At 35.1% G+C, this 20,198-nt stretch overlaps 1 protein-coding gene across 1 annotated transcript in view; it reads left to right on the forward strand.

The window, feature by feature from the left end:
* Positions 1-19,836, forward strand: part of LOC108761554 (uncharacterized) — a 28,811-nt gene extending 8,975 nt beyond the window's left edge. The window contains exons 4-12 of the mRNA XM_018508163.1: positions 7,790-7,917; positions 8,044-8,169; positions 9,903-10,257; positions 10,613-10,784; positions 10,898-10,997; positions 11,154-11,328; positions 11,933-12,076; positions 13,449-13,691; positions 14,629-19,836. Of these exons, the coding sequence (XP_018363665.1) occupies positions 7,790-7,917; positions 8,044-8,169; positions 9,903-10,257; positions 10,613-10,784; positions 10,898-10,997; positions 11,154-11,328; positions 11,933-12,076; positions 13,449-13,691; positions 14,629-18,983 (5,798 nt within the window). The 3' untranslated portion in view covers positions 18,984-19,836. The remainder of the gene's footprint in view (positions 1-7,789; positions 7,918-8,043; positions 8,170-9,902; positions 10,258-10,612; positions 10,785-10,897; positions 10,998-11,153; positions 11,329-11,932; positions 12,077-13,448; positions 13,692-14,628) is intronic.
* Positions 19,837-20,198: the final 362 nt, after the last annotated feature.

A 20,198-nucleotide genomic window follows, 5' to 3' on the forward strand; every position in this document is an offset into this window, starting at 1 on the left:
CCCTCCCCCTCTCTCTCCCTTTCTCCTTCCCTCCTCCCCCCTCTCCCTTTATCTCTCTCCCCCCTCCCCCTCTCTCATTCTATTTCTGTTTATCACATATATATTGATACATAATTATTACATATGTATGTACATTAAGGCTCCTAAATAGTCAGCATGCGATTCGAAATCAGTCGGTGGCCTGGAGAAATGTGGCGAAATCGTAGCCACACACACAAGCACGAGCTCATGTACATGTGCTCTCGGCGCGCCGAAAGCGAGCACATGTACATGGGTTCGTGCTTGTGTATGTGTTACAGCGCCTCGCCACGATAAATGGCTGAACTTATAGGCGTGGAAAAGTGACGTTTTGACGACGAAATTTGTGCTGCATGCCATTTCGTTATTATTTGCTTAATTGTGAAAATGTCTCGTATTTATGAAAGTCCTAAAAATGGATAAAAACTATAGTTATCCTGAAATTTTATATGTAAAAGCGTACATTTCATTCATTTAAATTAGGCTCAGTTTACCTGCCTTTTACGACCATTTACTGACTATTAAGGGAGAAAAGGAAAGTTTCTGCCCATTTTTACAGGTATTTTAAAGCAATCTCGTCATTTAGATTTATCCAAATTGTCTTTATTTACAAATGGCTTGCAACATAAATTAACGTGTCATTCCTCGCTTCTGACGTTACGATTCCAACATGGCCGCCGCGACTACTCAGGAGCCTTAGTGTTCACTTATATTGCTAAGTTTAATATAATATTAATCGAATGAAGACATCGTGAAAGGCAGCTTAATGGACAAACCGCTTTATATGTATGTGTCACACGTACAACTGAAAAAATCTGGAAATCTGAAATAATCTCTTTTCGGGACTCGATCTTCAGATCTCGGTGTCGGTTGCTCTCATTTTATTCGGATTGGTCGCAATCGAAAGATATCGATAACGTTATATCTCGATAATGATACGATTGCATATATGTTCATGCCGTTGCCAATTCGCGACGTTATCACTAGTCACTAGTTTTATCTCGAGTTTTGAGACATCAACAAATTTTAGATTAAAATTACTCAAAAAATAAAACCACAATCAAAAGTCTAGAAACACTTTTATTATATAAATGACTAGTGACTAGTGATAGTCGGCATGAATTTAGCAACAGCACGAACATATACGCAATGACGTTCACACGTCAAACGGTCAGCGGCTCGTTTTGTATTTTTATGCACTTGGCGTTGCTTGATATAACAAAAGACATTAACGATGTTTCTATAATAATTAACATTATTAAGAATTTAATCTCCATGTTCGCTTGATGTAATATAATCTCTCTTCGTACAGAATGACACATTAGATAAAGTCGCGTCACGCTGCTTCATTTAATCGAGGCTTGTAGCCGTTAATCCTTTCACGAATGAACTATTCAACGTGATAAAAATTTAACAGCCCGTAACCAGCTATATCGTATGCCGATATTTACTATCCTTAAGATGTCAAAGATTAAGCTCTTTTTACTTAAAGTGAGATTCTTCAACTGAGTTTGAAGAGTCGCAGGCATTCAAAATATAAATCTTTCTCATTTGTTATTATTATAATTATCGATTATTATATCAATAATACCACAAAAAAATAAATCATTTACAAGAAGTATATTTTCCTAATAAAAATATTAGTAAAAATACTAGATAAAGATATAGTCTCTAAATTCTTTGGAATTTCATTCTAAAGAGTGAAAATTAAACCAGTTTTGAAAAAGAGTGGTTCAATTTTTAATCTTCAAGAATGAGATTTCTTTTTAGAGTGACTTTTTAAAGTGACAATTCACTCTAACAAATTGAGAGAGTATAACATTTAGATATTACAAAAGTATTTTGCAAACGCTTTTACGGTAATTCGCTTGAACGGTAATTCGATTTAATCAAATTCAATATTTTAACATTTAACGTTATACGTTAATTAATCCAAAGACTTGCCTAATTTTTATGTATCATAATAATATTCGTGGGATGATTATGCAATCTTACATAAATATAGAAAAAAGTATTGAAACGGTAATTCTACAATGTCAAAGGATTGCTTTATAGTCTTATAATTGAGTCACAATTATATAAATTTAGAGAAAGATTTTTTCGACAAATTTTTAGGATATGGAAAATTCACTCAAATTCAATTGTATAGAGCGGCAATTTCGAGCATATTCTTTCTGAAACGATTAAATATACAGGGGTGGAACAATACAAAATGAGAAACTGTATATTAAGCGCATGCGTTGTAACGGGAGTGGCAGCACGTAGAATCACTACGGCTACCACGGGGTTGGAAACGACGACTCGTGGAAGAACGACGATAGTGCCTACTGCAAGATTCCACGAGGAGGCAGCCGCCCCTCGTGGCAACCCCCTCGCCATCGTTATATTGCGGGGTTTTGCGCGCGCGCAAGTTACCCTATCCATTATCGTTCAGCTGACTCGGCGTACTCGTCGTATGAAGACGCTCCTCCAGGTGCTTCGGACAGCTGTCGGAGCGTCGTCGTCGCGACGCCGACGTCGCGGAATTTCCGGACAATCGAGAGCACAGTGTCGACGATCTCCTCCACTTACATGAAGTGCGCGTTCGCGTTTCTGAATGGTTTCCTCAAAATCGTGTCGCATGACGGACATGCATGTCGAGGTCGTTCGCTTGTGGTGCATCCGTGCTTCACAATATACCGATGTGCATTGATGTGTCGCGCTGCATAATCAACGACGACGACAACGATTGCCCGACAGCGCGCTGTCGAGTCTCGACATAAAGATGGTACGATCCGATGACACGCTACTCTCATTCCGTCGAAGTGTCAAAGTACTGCGTTTGTTTAATATCATCCCTCGCGAGTAAGTATGAGTTTCGGCTATCGTCGATGGTCCAAATTGTGATTGGTATACTGTGAATGGCGGAGTGCACATTTAAATCTCAGTTGCTTCGCAAACGCGTGCGTTTAATGGGAAAAAATATGCGTCGTATATTGGCTCCATTCCTTTCGTATAAACGACGGAATTGTTAGCGTGATTTCTAGGACAGCCTACATAAAGCTTTGAAAAGACAAAGGAAAAGAAAATAATGACATAAGTGAATAGAGTAGTAAAAGAACAAAAGAGAGCGAACATAACATATTTTAAATTAATTAGAATTCAATTTTATTCGAAAAGTATAATTTCTTTCTACGTTTACTCATAAAAAAGTGGTTAATTTTAAGATATTAAAATGCGTTATTCTTGTCTGCGTTTTTTAAATACTTAACTTAAATGATTTAGTTTTAAACTTTTTCAATAAATAAAACACTACGCGTGTTTGGATTTATAATACTTATGGCTGTTCTACAATGTGCTTTTTGTTTCCTGTTTCTTGCTGTTTGTCTCTTGCCTTTTTGATCAAGAAACAGCAAGAAACAGGAAACAAAAAGTACATTGTAGAACAGCCATAAAACGTTTAAAATTGAAATATCTTTAATAAAATGTAAAAATGTAGAAAACACTATTTAATAGCTTTATTTATTCTCTAATATTTGTAAATTATTTTCTTCTGCAAATTGCAGACTGCAATGAAAGTGTATGTGTGTGTTACCCAATTGAAATTAGCATGCCGGTTTATTTTATTTAAAAGTATATTGATTTTTCTTCAAGTTCCAATTTGCTTTACATATTTTTAGTAAAGTATTCGATCATATTTTGATTCATATAAATCATTCATAAGATTCATGGAATCTTTAATATTTCATTGAAAAATATCAGGAGGTAGAAATTATAGAAAGTCGTAGTCAATCAAGTGCATCTTTTCAGATTTTCGAAGGCAAATTATATATTATATAGATGAGATTAAAAATTCCTCAGAGTTCGTCGCTCGCATTGTCTTCGATTAATAATAGCTTTTTAGAACCATAAAGAATAATTAGTAATAGCTTTTTAGAACCATAAAGAATAATTAGTAACATCATCATAATTCAAATTGCACTTGTACTCGGTTTTAGCGCATTTTTTATTCTAATTGCTGGATTTATCGTTTTAATATCCATTATTTTGAAACCATTTTTAACGAAGCAGAAACCGCAACGAGTAAAATTTATGCGGTCACGACAATTGTGACTGATTTAAATAACCTATGAGTCTCGTTCTCCCACTTATATTGCACGCACAAGTAGATTGTTCTTGTCGAGAATAAAATCGCAAGTCTGATAAAAAAACCTAACGTTCCTTAATTTAACATTCATCTCGCAAACTCTTGTTATTTTTTAATTAATTCTAGTTTCATGAAACCCGACATATCAAAAATGAATGACCTAACAATCTGATGTAATGCTTGATTTGAAAAGGAATAATTGAATGAAAGGCATAAATATAACGTTAAATGGAGAAACGATAAGTGCTGTGTGTATCTTCTTAATTGCATTGTAACCAGTCGCGATCGGATTAACTGCTCGAGCATTTTATCGGTTTCATCGGCCGCTGAAGTAAAAATCGATTTTGTTATCAGTTTGGTCATTCTTATCAATCATTATCTGCATTTTACTGTGGATAAGCTAGAACGGGATTTTCTGCATTACGTCAACGGAAACGTCAATTAAAATGTGTTAAATTATATCTTAATGCAATGTAATCAATAAATATGTAATCTTAATGCAATGTAATCAATAAATGTACTCGATGCCCCAAATGATGACATCTTAAGAAGCAATCTTTTACAGTCTATAGATATTTATGTATGTATATATTACACGTGTATTGCAATGCATGGGTATCTACATTTTGATGCTTGTAACAGGTGGTACAGCTATACATATGGCACGGAAAGAATGAAGAATAATGTTTTGTTGGATTTCTAGTGAATCAAATGTTACTTCATAAAAGTCAAAGAACACACACTTACGCTTCATTAATATAATGTTACGTGAGTGAGAAAAGAAGTAACCGTACTTTGATTGTAATAATAAAGTTAAAATTACTTATTAATAGACCATGAGATATATTAATAGATCATGATATAATGTATTATGTGTATAGTGTTTTCGCATTATTACAAAATCATATTTATATCAAATCGCTGTCTATAACATAAGAGATCCGTATTATGAAATCACGTTAATACCAATAAAATTTGAGTTTTTTAAAATACGATCATGATAGTTTTGCACAGATGAGTTCAGAACTTAGCATTCTAAGTTAACGGATCGACCGACTTTTCAGAGTCACAGTAAAAACATCGTGTATTCGAGAGGAACAACGCGATCCATTACGAATAAAAAGAATCCCGCGAGAATAAACCGAGGCACAGCCGATCATGAATCACGAGAACGGTTGAGAGCAGCGTACGCGCGACATAATAAAAGACGTGAGAGATGAAAGCGAAACGATGAAGAAGAGAGAGTGGCGCTTCTAATTGGAGGATGAACGGATTTTTCAATTCCCTCAAAAACCTCGCGTCCGGTGCTACCGGCTCTGCCCCAAGATACGAAGAGCTGGAAGGTGAAGCGGCAGTTTCTGTAAATCTATCTCGCATGCTAATGTCCTGTCATGCTGCACGCGCACAACGTAATCAGCCTTGTGAAGCCACACGTTCGTACACACGTACAGACTATGTGTGAGCTAGATGCTCGTAAATTAAATTCTGTTAAATACTGCTGCAGGGGAGCATAGACTACGATACATCTAAGTATTGCAACGTTAACTTAATGCAAGTTAAGAGCATCACATACATTTCCGACATGCTTTGTTTACAGCCACTAAAGACGACGTAGTTAAGCCTTTTTATTTCTAAGTACGAAATAAAATGTAAAGTAATTGAATGATTAAATGAGCTTATACTCTTATTCCATGTTGCTGTTACGGAAATCTAACGAAAAATAATTTCTTTTTTGGATGAAAGGGAAGTTTCATAAAACATGAGAAGATAGTAACATCACGTTTCACATAAATTCTTGTCATTAATACACATAATATAAAGTTGTAAAATTGAAGCCTATATCTTTATTAGCAATTATTTAACTATAGATATTATTTCTCTAATGTAAATTTGTAAATTTAAAGCCATACCTACATCAACAATTAAGGAACAGACAAGATGCGTTTTGTCCAAAATTTGTAATTTTCAGAAAACGGGAAAGAAAGAAACTAGACATACAAGAAAATTACGTATCTCACAGAAAATAACATTATACCAATCAATAGAACGTAAAATGTTAAACAAAATTGCTAAACAATTGCTAAAAATGTTAAATAAATGCATTTTGTTTGTCTCTAGTTAAAAAACATAATGCACTTTGAAATGTCTATGTTGAAATGTCTATATTTTTTTCAGCATATAAATTAATGATGAAAAAATGCTCTCTGAACATCTCAGAGCTTTTAATATGAGTTTTTCGACATTGAACACTAAGTCACCTCTAACTTAAAAAAATGAAATTTTAGATAAAACGCATTTTGAAAGTCTACTCCTCAATTATTTAATCATAGATATTACTTTTCCTCAAATTTATATTGTAAGATATAATAGAATGGGATAAATATCTGCTAATTCGCTTATAAAGCATATCGAATTGAACTAGTAGCGATAGTAATTGCATTTATCACAATTTCCATACAAGATACAATTTACATTTAAAGTTAAGTGTTGTATGTTTATCAACACCGTAATATTTATAAAATTTAATGCATGGCGCGTTAATTTGTGGCTAATTTGATAAGAATTGTTATTCGCTGTAGCCGTAAAATTTATATTGACTAATGTCCTTATATGTATGATTAACAAGCCACTTAAAACTGTGAATTGCGTTATTAAATCGGACTTGTCGTAAAAATATTAAGAGCAATTTTTGAATTAATTTAAAGAGTAGAAAAGAGAGCGCTAGTTTATTTTACTCCAGTAGCGTACAGCAAACATTTTGTTTGCTATTTCGTCCAAATTTCAGAAAAATACGGCAAAACAATAAACAATATAAAATGTAATATACGTGTGGGGGTTCTAACAAAACACGTTCAACACATACAACAATATTACAAGACAAAATACAGATTGTTATAAAAGCAGGAATAATATCGATTTCACACATCACCGCGTGCGGCTGGCATAGTTCACTCAGCCATTAATAGAATTCCATCATCATCAATTTACATTCATTCATTCGTAGACACTGTGAGACAACAGACAATATTGCTATTGCACTGATTCGTTCATATGGAAATTGAATGTTTTCAATGCATGTTTCATTAATATGTGCTGGTTAATATGCGATATAAACGCGTGGATGCGTGTCATTTACTACCCTAAGAATTTTTGTAGAATTATTTCTACTCAAACTAGCAATTCTTCAGTGACGTCATAGAAACGATCATGCAACGACCCTTCTACTAAATGTTAAAGGCGATCGAGATTGCTTTACTTCGCGACTTTCTTAGTCACTTGTATCGAATCGAACAGGACGGTTATCGTAACTCCGAGTAAAATATACAAATTACCATTTCAAATCAAACACTAGAGTATTCACGCATTTATGTCAATCAAGCTTTTGTAATTATTGGTTCGATTTAAATAAATATTTACTTTTACTCTGTCGTTATAAGGCAATATAGTGGTTTCTCTGTGATTTATACATGTATATCGTAATTGATATACTGACGTACTTAGCTAATAAGATAGAATTTCATAAACTGCAAGAGAGTTGCAGTTTATGAAATGCTAGCTTATTAGTTAAGTGTGTTTGTGTTTTTTTTTTCTGAAAGTAGATTATTTTATAGTAAAATGTTTTATGATTTTTTCTCTAAATTTCAGTCGAAGATACAAAAATGAGGTTCAGTTTGACTCCGCAACCGGGAGAAAGTGGTTTCATACAATGGCTAGACGCGATGAAAATGGTTGCCAAATTACAAGGAGGGATACCACCGGAATTTCGAAAAAGAGTGAGTGCCTCACGATTTGCTTTTAGATAATGAATTATTCATGAAAGTGCACAGCATGGAAGATATAAAAAATTCAAAGAATTCATAACTGAAGTATACAAGAAACGAATTGATATTCTTCTGCAGTTGTGGCTAACGTTGGCGGAACGTCATCTGGATCAACGCGGCGTAGACTGGAAGCAGGCTGAGAAGATCTGTTTCAACGAGTGGAGTAATCCTGATGACGATGAACTCGGCACACAAATCGTGAAGGTAAGTGTCTAATTGTCCAGCGCTATTTGTCGTGTAACTCAACGTAAAGGATTGCATCTGCAATCAGAAATAACAGTGATGATAAGTATAGATGACAACAAGTTTTACATTATGTTGAATTAATGTATGTAGTTAAATAAACAATTTCATAGTTGCAATAACTATAAAATGGATTATTCGATTATTGTATACATTAATTCTACATATAAAACTTGTATAGTTGCCATCTATATAATTGCTGCTATTTTATAATATATACTGTAATACGTAGATAAAAAGGCACAATGATAGCAACTATTATGTTTTTTTTCTTTACGTGTGTTACAGTATATAAAAAGTTTTTTTCGTAGAGTTTTAACAAACGTTAACATTAATTATTGCATTATTAAATAATGTTTTTATATTTTATTTTTATTTTTTTATTTCCAAAATACCTTTTAATAGAAGAATTCAAAGAATATCCAAAGTTATTCAAATACTCTAGAGCCTCCAGTAAACAATGTGACTTCTTGTATACCTTGATGATAACGTCTGCGCGACACACACATGCTCAGTTTGTCGAGCTATCTCCGAAATAAAGGGCGACCCGGTTAATTCAATGAGAACATCTTTGGATGCGCAGCTCCGAAAGGAGCGTTTAGAGAGATGACGGCACATTTATTTCGATATATGCTTTAAAATTCTTGGCACGAAAACATCAAGTTATAAACATAACTCTGCAGTTCATAAATGTTTCAACTGATTAAAAGGAATAAGCTAAGGAAACTAAAGATAGGAAGGAAGTTAAACGTTATTACGTAATACGGTTTGGATTAAGGCGAGCACGAGGCATAATTAGAACAAGTAGCCCTTCTAAAAATAAACTGCAATCTAATACGTGATCTATTTGATCGCGTCAAATTATATCAACTTCATATAAATTTATAGACCTAGCCCTGATTATTATTAATTACGCTCAATTATGCTCGGATCATTTATCACAACTTATAACGACAAATAACTAACAATCACCGGTTACTTTTGTAATTAATGTTCGCCTACGCAGATTACGCTTTAATGAAAATTTTCCAACAGAAATTGACATTTACCGCTTTTTAATCCTTGTTCACTCGTTTACTGTTATTAAATGGTAATTTGATATATTAATTATCTTCATGCGCTACATGTATTATGAAAATTTAACACATTCCGCGCCGGACCAATTTATGACTTGACCTCACGTCGCAAAGGTCACTAGTGATTCTCGGAATTTTTGTTTGCGTTTGCTATATTTGTCAACTGATTGTTACATATATATTTGTTAAATAACATGTATTTCAATGATTAAAAAAATTAGAAAAATCATTATAAAACGAAGGCCTAATATATCAATATTAAATTACATCTTTCATAATTATGTATCACAATTATCATAGTGTATTTATGACATAAAAAAATATTTTATAACTACGTTTCTTTTTATTATTCTTTTTCAAAGAACGATAAAATGAAATCATTCCTTTTTGAAATATCAAATTTTGTCCGAACGAAAAATCTAGCGTGTTCCGGTGATCCCTGCGGCATGGAACGTGTTAATGAGAAAGCTAAGATAAATGTGAAGATAAATTATGAAAAATTAAGTTAGCTGCAATTACGCTGGTCTGCGTAATTACGCTGCAGATTCGACAAGGCTCGAAAGTTACCGAAGCAATTTTCAACTAATTCAACAACGTAAAAGTTGTTACAATTCGCAGGATCTGCACAGAACAGGCTGCAGCCTGTTCTGCGGTGCTGCTGGCCGGGACAATCAGGCGGTGCTTCGTCGAGTATTACTCGGTTTCGCTCGCTGGAACAAGTCCGTGGGTTACTGCCAGGGTTTGAATGTTCTGGCCGCTCTCGTTTTGCAAGTAATGGACCGCGCGGAATCCTCGGCTGTAAAGGTGATGATATATTTAATAGAAGGTGTTCTACCAGAGGGCTATTTCGCCGATAATTTGCGAGGCCTCTCTGTGGATATGGCGGTATTTCGGGACCTTTTGCGTTCGAGATTGCCGAAATTGTCCAAACACCTCGAGGCGCTTCAGAGCGATGCGAAGGATAAAGCAACGGGTAAGTAGAATTGATGAAATAAAAACTTGAGGGAATAAGCGTAAGAAATACAGAGACGTGCTTGGCGATGAGATATTACGATGGCACAGCTGGAAATTGAGACGTGCATAATAAACATTTAATTCTTTCATGTAAATGTAAATATTTTCAAGTTACCAAGATTATATTATTAATATAATTTAAGTAAAACATTTATACTTACAAAGAATTCGTTAAACTAAAATTAATGAATGATACTTTTTTTATTTATGATAGTAACGATAATTCTAAACAATTGAACTTAATTTACTTTCATTTACTCTCACTTTTCTTGATTGTAGATTATTATGATAAATAACATTACGTCGTTTTTCAGGAAGTAGCTACGAACCGCCGCTCACGAATGTGTTCACCATGCAATGGTTCCTTACACTTTTCTGCCACTGTTTACCGCAGGAAGCAGTGCTTCGTGTCTGGGATCTGATATTTCTCGAAGGTGATGAAGTACTCCTTAGAACGGCACTCGCTATCTGGGAAGGCCTTTCAGAGTAAGTTTTAAATTAAATTAAATTTACTAACATTTTTTTCACGTAATAAAACTACGATTTTATTATTTCTTTGTTTATTACATGTAACAAATAAAATATCTAATTGTTTATAGTCGCATAATGACCGTAACCTCAGCGGACGAATTTTATAGTATAATGGGAGTTCTTACGAGAGAAATGCTAGAATTCACCGATACAAACAATCTCATTAAGGTTGAGTACAATCACTTATACAGAGCATAATGAAAATATAATTCAGCTGAAAGATTCTGCATGATAAGTCTTTCTGCTTTTATGATTATATTATCTATTACAAACACTACACATGTCTGATATTACGAATAGTTTATTTGCGAATTATTTTGGCAGAACATTGTTAGCATGGGACCCTTACATGGTGTGACGAGCTTAAGAGAGAAGCATCGATATAACATCACCCCGTGGGCGCGCAAGCTGAGTGATGATGATGACAGCGAGACAGAAGAGGATGAGAGATTAGCTGTAGCGGCTGCCATGTTCAGTATGGCTCAACGTATAAAAAAAGGTAATTATTCTTTTTTTAAACGAATCTCATAAATATCTCAATAATGTTTTAAAAAAAACATGATAAGACATCATTCGAACGACTGATTTTATGCTAATGTTTTATATAAAGATGTGAATGGCATAATGTTGCTTTACAAATCAAATTCAATTTCGAATATCAATATATCAACTTGTATAATTATAATATAATATTATTATAAAATAACGTAAAATGGAATAAGATGTTTAAAAGTTCTATGTATCCTGATTCTGGACATGCAGGCTGTTTAAGCATGTTATATAAAATTTGGGTCAAAGTTACCCTTTTTTATAATATATCATTTTTTACGATCGTATTTAAAATGGATTTTTCAGCTAATTTGACGAATGAATATTTGACATATTTGTATTTTCAAAGACAACAAATCAAACTTTTGATGCTTTGTAGATATCATTATGTATATTAGATTATTATTTTTAATTATTTTTAATTATGGCAAAATTTGTTTTGCGAAAGAAACATGAAAGTTCAAAATATCATATTGACTATTCGTTAAAAATAATATCTACTATTTGTAAAAATACTAATATCTACTATTCGTTAAAAAAATAATCGATTTCAGATCGTTTACCTTCGACAATAGGAGCGTTACAAGCGATGGCACCCAGTAGCGATCGTGAACGCCTTGCTTTAGATATTAGTACGCTGAAGCAGCAATATGCAAAACTACGGGAGCGACAGCGGCAAGCACATATAATACTTTCTGGTAATGACGGATGAGTATGACAAGCGTTCTATAATTGCATAGTTCTAAAAATTTAAGCTCTAATGCATTTTTGTAGGAAATAATAGATATAAAAATATAAATTCTAGAAAAAATATTTTTAATGAAAATGATATTTAAGTCAAAATTTCAAAGAATATTTTATCACGTTTGTGTGTGTAGAATATTTTAATTTATAATATAAACGCGCCATATAAGTTCATTGAATAAATTAGATTGAATAGGAAACGATCAATCGCTATTATAAGGTATAAATTTATCTATAATTATCGAATATATAATATATGCACATTATATTCAAAGATTCCATAATAATCTCTCTATTGTCAACATTGCTTAAAATTATTAGAAAGTTACCACGCAACAACGTTGGAACTATATGAAAATTGAGTTGCACACTCCTCGCGTTGTATCTTTACAATCGAAAAACGTATATAGGTTTGATAGCACATGTTATAAAAGCTTTACGAGCAGCAATACGTTAGTAATAATACTTATCGTCTTCTGCTTGCCACCGTAAGCTAGCTCATTTTATATTCATGAATGAAACTAAACTCACGTTTGTGTTTACGATTGGATACTATCGTCATATTTCGGTACAGACGAGAATATACGATAAGGATCGTGACTTTTCGAAGTATTATGACCTATCACGTAAAAATCAAGAGTTACAACTTAGCGTGATACATTCCAATTTGAAATAGCCGCTTCATACATCTTCTTGATAGATGAATGAAATCTGTATGACGTCCAATAGGTATGCGCCTTAAACTCGAACCGTGACATTTTTATACAAAAGGAAATAACTTTCCAAAACTAAATTAAAAAATGAATTTAAAAATCAATATATTAGAAATTTACAAATCTCATAAAAACAAGGTATTTAATAATAATAAAAATAATATAAATTAATACAATATTAAATAATATAAATTAATACAATATTAAATAATATAAATTAATACAATATTCTATTACTATAACTTGTCAGTTTTAGCGATAAACCTAACTGTTAAATATTTTAATTACTATTTTGTAATAATGTAAGCGTTTTGTAAAAATACGTAAAAAGAAGATCTAAGTCCTTTATTATAACGTAACAATATCTTTTTATTAATCAATATTTTTAAGGAAAAACACAATAGCAAAACGATTGCAAGATAGACAAAGATTGCATTTCATATAGCAAAAGCACAAAGATTCTTTTATCGATATTTGCATCAAAGGTCGCGTGTGCACATGTATATCTATATTAGGGCTATTTATCAATTCACCTTAATAGGATGGAACGTCTAACAGCAAAATATATATATAAGCACTATTCTTATTCTCTAACCGATTTCTTATATTCTAGCCGCGTGTGCGCGTCAGACCATGGTACCTCCGCCCACTTCCACAGCCATGAATCATCTGTTAGTGGGTAAAAATGCCCTTGTAAGTGGAAAGAATCGACCATTGAGTTTACCGCCTGCTACTGCCACATCGAAATTACGGCCGGCAGTCCTTCATAGTCCGAAAAGTCGTAGGGATAGGCAAGGTGTCACGCTTCACTGGAAAGACGCGAAAAGGCCAAAGCAAAGAGCCGGCGACGCTGGTGGTAAGTGCATTTAATTGTAAAAAAAAATAATTTGATAAAGAGCAGTTTCTACAAATATACATTCAAAAATATTATGGAGATGCTTAAAAGGTTTCTATTTCTATGACAGGAATAATGTATGTGGAATATACAAGTTATTTTTGAATATGTACAAAAGTATAAAATATCAGATAAAGTACAAGATATTAGCCAGATATAAATAACAATAAAATGTAAAAATAATTAAGATATTAAATGTTATTTAAAAAGTATATTAGAAATATATATTATACATATATTTCTATATATTATTATATTATGTATTTTATATATGTGCACAAAATTATAAATGCAATATATTGTTGATAACAAAAATGTGTTATAATTACCGATTTTTTAAAAATATTTTTATGTTTTGTACATATTTTTATATAAATAATGTTTATTGAAACTTATGAAAACAAAAATAAAATTACATATGTATTACAAAATCTACACTGAAAACTTTGTGTCGGACATACGACATCGTATTGATCTGCTCACGATAAACGTACCATCAGAGAATAAGATGGAATTTCCATCTGATGGTAAAATTTGCGATGGTAACGCTTATCAATTGCCTAACCTCCAATGCTCCAGAATACAAAGGACCACTTGCTCCACGTTCGATATCAGCAAGTACGCGTATTGACGCAGGTGTGGCAGATAGGGTTCAACATCCGGTTCTGTATCTTCTCGAGTCAAGTCGTCTTTCTATCACGCGCGCGAATAGTTTCCCTCCGATTCCAGATTAATGTATATAAATTACAGTAGATATAATATATTTTTAGAATTGCATCCATTTATCGACCAGCGATTATCATCTGTGATACCAATTGTTACCTTTGTCTCTCAGATTAATCGCGGTTTTAGAACAGTGTAATCAATTTATTGACATTTTCTATTTTGCATGTTACAGATGCAGACGCTTTTGGAACAGCATTTTTACAGTCACCTCCAGAAACGTCTTCTGTAACGTCACCTAACCGAGATCAGCGTACCGCTGACAGTGACAGTGACAGCACATCGACGGAGCTGTGCGACGAGCCGGATCGTTTGAGCGACGTCGATAGCGAGGAACTCACGTCAGCGTCCGACTCTTACGTCATGGCGACGGACGATGAAAAGCATGCTTACGAGGGTTCGTCGACCTCGACGAGTACACCTGCGCGTTCGTACATTAAAAACGAGCCGACAATGATCGTGGAGGAGCCACAGACGGATACAGCTTTCGGAATCGAACGCGACAAGTCTCCATCCCTTTCCGAAATCTCGATCGCCAAGATAACCGATCAAATACGAAGACTCTCGGCCGAAGATGACAATAATACGACAGTCCCTCAAATATCGAGCACGCGCGACAATGACGAGCTATCGATAAGTGATTATCCAGTTGAGAGATCGCAAACGAAAGAAACGGAATCGAAGTTGCAGGATTATACATCGAGTGAAGAAGCGCCAAGATCGTCGAAGAACGTGAATAGTTACGATTATTTAAGCGTTAAATCTAATCTCGTTGAGAATACAGATGATATCCTGATACACAGAACAGATAGATTGAAAGATTTAGAAGAGAAAAAAGAAATCATCCGAGCTAGCAGTAAAGACAGTATAGATCTTAAAATGGATATAATGGAAACCACTACGAATATACTACGAGATAGTTCCAAAGAACAAACGAGTGTCTCTAGAGATAAGAATTACGATAAATTTCTCACACTTCTAGACACGAATGACAAGCCCTTTGAATCCTCCTTAAGATTTTCCAATAACGTTTATTTGGATTCAAAAAGTGATGATAATTCGAATGACATGGATTTTGCGAATAGCAGAGTTCCGGATGTCGCGTCAGAATCGCGATCTTTTTATTCCAAGAGATACGTTGTAGGCCACATTCCAATTTCCCCGGTAACAATGGATGACAAACTGACGAAATTGTCGCACGAAATATATAACGTCGCGATAAGCACGGAAAATCTGACGAGTCCTGAAAGGGCTTCGAAGAGAGACGCTTTCAGCGACAAGCAGCCCATAGTACAGACAAAATTGTATTCCAATTTGAAAAAAAGTCCGAAATCTCCAGAAAGTACGAAGTCGTTCAGCTCAGGAGAGACGATGGGTCCCGATTCGAAGCCTTCTAGTCTGACGGTGAGTCCAAGGACGCCAGTCAGATCGGACTCCCGTGACTTCACAATAGACAAATCGGCTTGCTCATCCATCAGCTCGGATTCTAAAACTCTTGTTCTTCATTCTGTAAGTTCGGATATCGCACTCGACGATTCGAGGCCGATCACAAAAAAAACATCGTATGAAAAATCGAGCCCATCTACCCCGATCAGTACAGACTCTTTAAGGAACAAATCCGACACAAGCCCGAAATTGGTGATTAGCAGTTCTAGCGATTCGTGCAGCCCAGGCAAAGCTAAGTCTTCCGAGAGGTCATTCAGTTCTGATCTGCAATCACCAGTAAGTGCCAACTCCATAAGATATACCTCAAACTACGGAAAACGAGACCAGGATCTGGTGTCAGATTCGCCGATGGACCTGAGCAGCGCGACTTCGCCATTTTATCCTATCGCAAATCCTAATCAGAAAACACCTTCGCCGTACAGTGCAGGCAAACAAAGATGCAGTATAGACAGCACCGAAACCTCGCCCGATCCGAAATCGATCAGCTCAAAGGATTCGACCAAGTTCTCAGGGTATCAGACAAAACTAGATCCTTCAACAAAGTCACTTGAGAGTAAGGAAAATGAAGGAATATCCGAGAGAAGCGAATTGTATGTCAGACCGCAATTTGCGTTGAATACAGAATTGAAGGTGAATTATACACAGAAGAGCAAAGCCGATTTGAGCTCTTATGAATCGATCGGTGGTGAGTCCTATCGGAAAAGTGAAGACTTCGCTGATGACAATGCGGACGATCCATTATCTGAAAAGGATGTGGTGCCTCAATTGCCGCACGAGAAGCTTGACAAGCACTATTTGAATTATAATTACAGACGTAGAGAACGATCGAGATTGACTGAGAGGAGCTCGAGCAGTCTGGAAAAAAGGTGTACTGATTTAAAATCCTCGACTTCGATAGATGAATTTAATACGACCATGGCGAAAAAGAGATGCAGCGATATTCTCGAAGATATGAAGCATCTAGAAGCAAAGGCTCTCAGCGATGGATCGCCTAAAACTAATATGCTAACGAAGAAATCGAGCGATATCTGGGAGGACATGAAAAACTTAGAGGCAAGACGACAGGACACTTTCAGCAATTCAGCGAGCAACTTCTCAAAGCGGCGATTAGAAATCCCAGACATAAATGTAACAAGTGAAAATAGAAAGTCTTACGTTGTGCATCCTAAAATCAACATCGATGAGAATAGCGACAGTATATTGAAGAGCATAGCTTGTAATAAAAATAATAGCGACACAGACGACGGTAGAGAATCGAAAGTGGGTGTATGGACAAAGGTAAAACCACGAAAGAAAGGCGACAACGGACGCAGAAGTAGCGATCGGGCATTAAAAATTATTCAAGAAAATTCGGCCATATTGCACAAGATTTTAGCTTGCCAGGCAAAGAAACGTCTGCCAGATTTGGAGGAAATATCCAAGGAGATCACCATCAGTCCGATAAACGAAGAAATTTCTAAGATATTCAGTCCGATTCTCGAAAAAATGGGCCTAAACGAGCATGAAATAAACGAAGAATTGGCACGAATAAATTTCAAGGACTTCGATAATATGAGCGCTACTAGCGTATCGGAATTCGACGCAAAGATCAATGAAGAATTAACAAAACTGTCTCTTATTGACGATACAGAACAAATTGATCATTTAGACGTAGACGAGATCATATCGAACGACTACCTGGACACTCGGGAGGCGCTCATAGATCACAAGATAAACGAGGAGCTTTCTAAATTGCTAGCGAACTATGAGGAGGAATCTCCGCCGAGTATGATTAATTTAGAAAAAGGTTCGTCAAGCCAGAACATAAGCGAGACGGAAGGTCTCGATCTTACTAGCATTTCAACGAATGTATTTTCTTACAAATCTTCCAATGATTCCATCGAAATCAGGAACGACTTGGAACCTACGCATGAAGTTGTAGCTCAGCCTGAAAAGTTTCCATTCGCGACGCTGAAATACGAGCAGAGCATGTCGCCCAAAAGCGACATAGACATCTACAGAGAATTGGAGAAACTCGACAAAATATCGTGTGTGCAAATGCAACTAGACAGGCGTCTAGAAATACCAAAACGATTATCCCCTATTTCATACATTTCGGACACTTCAACTTATCCGGAAGTACCCACGACGAGATACGTCCCGAAAACGAGCCAATTTGATACCGCACCATTGAAGAGTACTTACGAATCTTACAAGAGCTACAACATTCCGGATAGGCTATCTCCAAGAAATAGTCCTTATACTGCTTATGATAAACCAAGCGATCATACGTTTGAATACACAGATCCCAAATCAAGGCTCTCTATCGATCCTTACGACCTACATTTGAAAAGTCCGATATTGTCGAAGGAATCCTTGGAATTTCGCGTGAGATACGATGAGGAATTGCCAAGGCCGATCGGCGGCGAATGCGCGACCAGTCAGGATAACAGATTGGCAGTTTCCTTAAGTACAGGAAGTGCTTACTACAGCAAGAGTAACAACGAAGCGATTACGCCGACGAAATATATCAGCAATGAAGAAAAATGTTTGGACGATTATTGTAGCGACAGTCGTCTACATAAATACAGTACTTTATCGCCAAAGGATTATTCTCATAGAAGTACAGATTACGACAAGCCTTTAAGCACGTTATCGCATGTAATGGTGGAATCCGAAACGAATATCAGTTCGTATTTACCGACGAGGCATCGCGATTACAGTGTGTTGTCACCCAATCGTCAATACAGAGATGAGTATTTTTCTTCTAGTCCAAATCATTACACTCCGAGACTGTCTCCAAATCTGACGGAAGAAACGAGAAAGCCTGCCGTTTCGCATCCAGAATCTCCGAGCAGAATAATTGTCGAGTATGGAGATTTGACTAATAAAGGATCGAACTGTTACAAGAAATCGACACTGAGTCTCGGTAACATAGAAAACGCGAACAAAGACGACGAAAATGCTGACACCATTCCGAGTCCGAAGACGAACTTCAGTCCTTTCCCCATTAGAAATAATATTAGGAAACCCAAAGAACTGACACTGAAGTTAGGTCTGTATTCGCCGAAGAACTCTGACTTCGGCCAAATGAAAAAATCATAGTGCTCAGTTAACTGTCGAAGCGACGAAGCTTTTGTCCTACACGGAAGTTCGCACGTAAGCTGGTTCATCATTACAAAAAGGGATATCTATGTTCGCTAGTCAATCGTTTCGATAGTTTCTTATTTCAACGCAAAATGAAGCGTGTATTTGTGCGTTTCAAAGAGTCCCGTATTATCGATTTTCCGAATTTAACAAAGTGGGCCTAAATTGTCGCCTAAACATTCTTAAATCGTTATGCTCGACACTATTAGACAAATTATACGACATAAGCTTAATTAGTAATAATCATGGATGTAACTTTAAGATAACAATTAGATAAAATAAAGTCGTGTAAGTTTTTCAATGCTCGGTCAGATAATTGTAAATTACGAGTAAACTCTTTCTTTTAAATGGTATGCAAACTTGTTTTGACGGAGATATGAACGCTGTATTAGAAATAATGTAAAAATGAATATACAGGAGGCCAGGTTATATCGTAATCGCGATAAGCGCGAAATAATATCTCCATGAACGCAATTAAATTTGGGAATATTGCTGAAATAATACGTCGTGCGTTATTGACGCGATTACGAAATAGCAAATCCGGGCAAAGCAGATTAATGATAAATCCAATCCCCATATTCAGCCGCACGTTTCTCGCTTCCTATCCTTTATTCCATCATTAAAAGATAATGTTCACTTCACAGTTATCCGAATATTCGTATTTATACAGGCGTACTCGTCGTTAAAAAAAAACCAATAATGTTGAAGGAACACTATAGCACTTGAAACGCTCGCACATTGCAATCGCTAAAATATTACAATGAAATGCCTTCGATTCCCTCCAATTTTAAACTATACCAAAATTTCCTACGAGACGATTTCCAAATCGATCGCTATATTCAATTTAGATTAATATCTAATTAAAGAAATTTTATGAAATATCCTTCTCTCTTGCTTCTTCTTTCTTATTGCTTATACCATATCACTGTAGGTACTTCTTATATCTATATATATTGCGAGGCAATATATATAAAATTGTACATTTGAGACGAATGATTACCTGTAATGTGAAAAAATTTTTTTTAATAAGAAATAATATACAACATATGTAAAATTTATAAATTGTCTAAATGAAATTTAATTTCTTTGTATGTTTCGAGAATGTAATTACATGGACCCGTATAACTCTAAGAATTGTGCACTACAAATTAGATATAAACAAGGTGAAGATTG

The sequence above is a fragment of the Trachymyrmex cornetzi genome, unplaced genomic scaffold (genome assembly GCF_001594075.2).
Source record: "Trachymyrmex cornetzi isolate Tcor2-1 unplaced genomic scaffold, Tcor1.1 scaffold25, whole genome shotgun sequence".
Taxonomy (NCBI): Eukaryota; Metazoa; Arthropoda; class Insecta; order Hymenoptera; family Formicidae; genus Trachymyrmex; species Trachymyrmex cornetzi.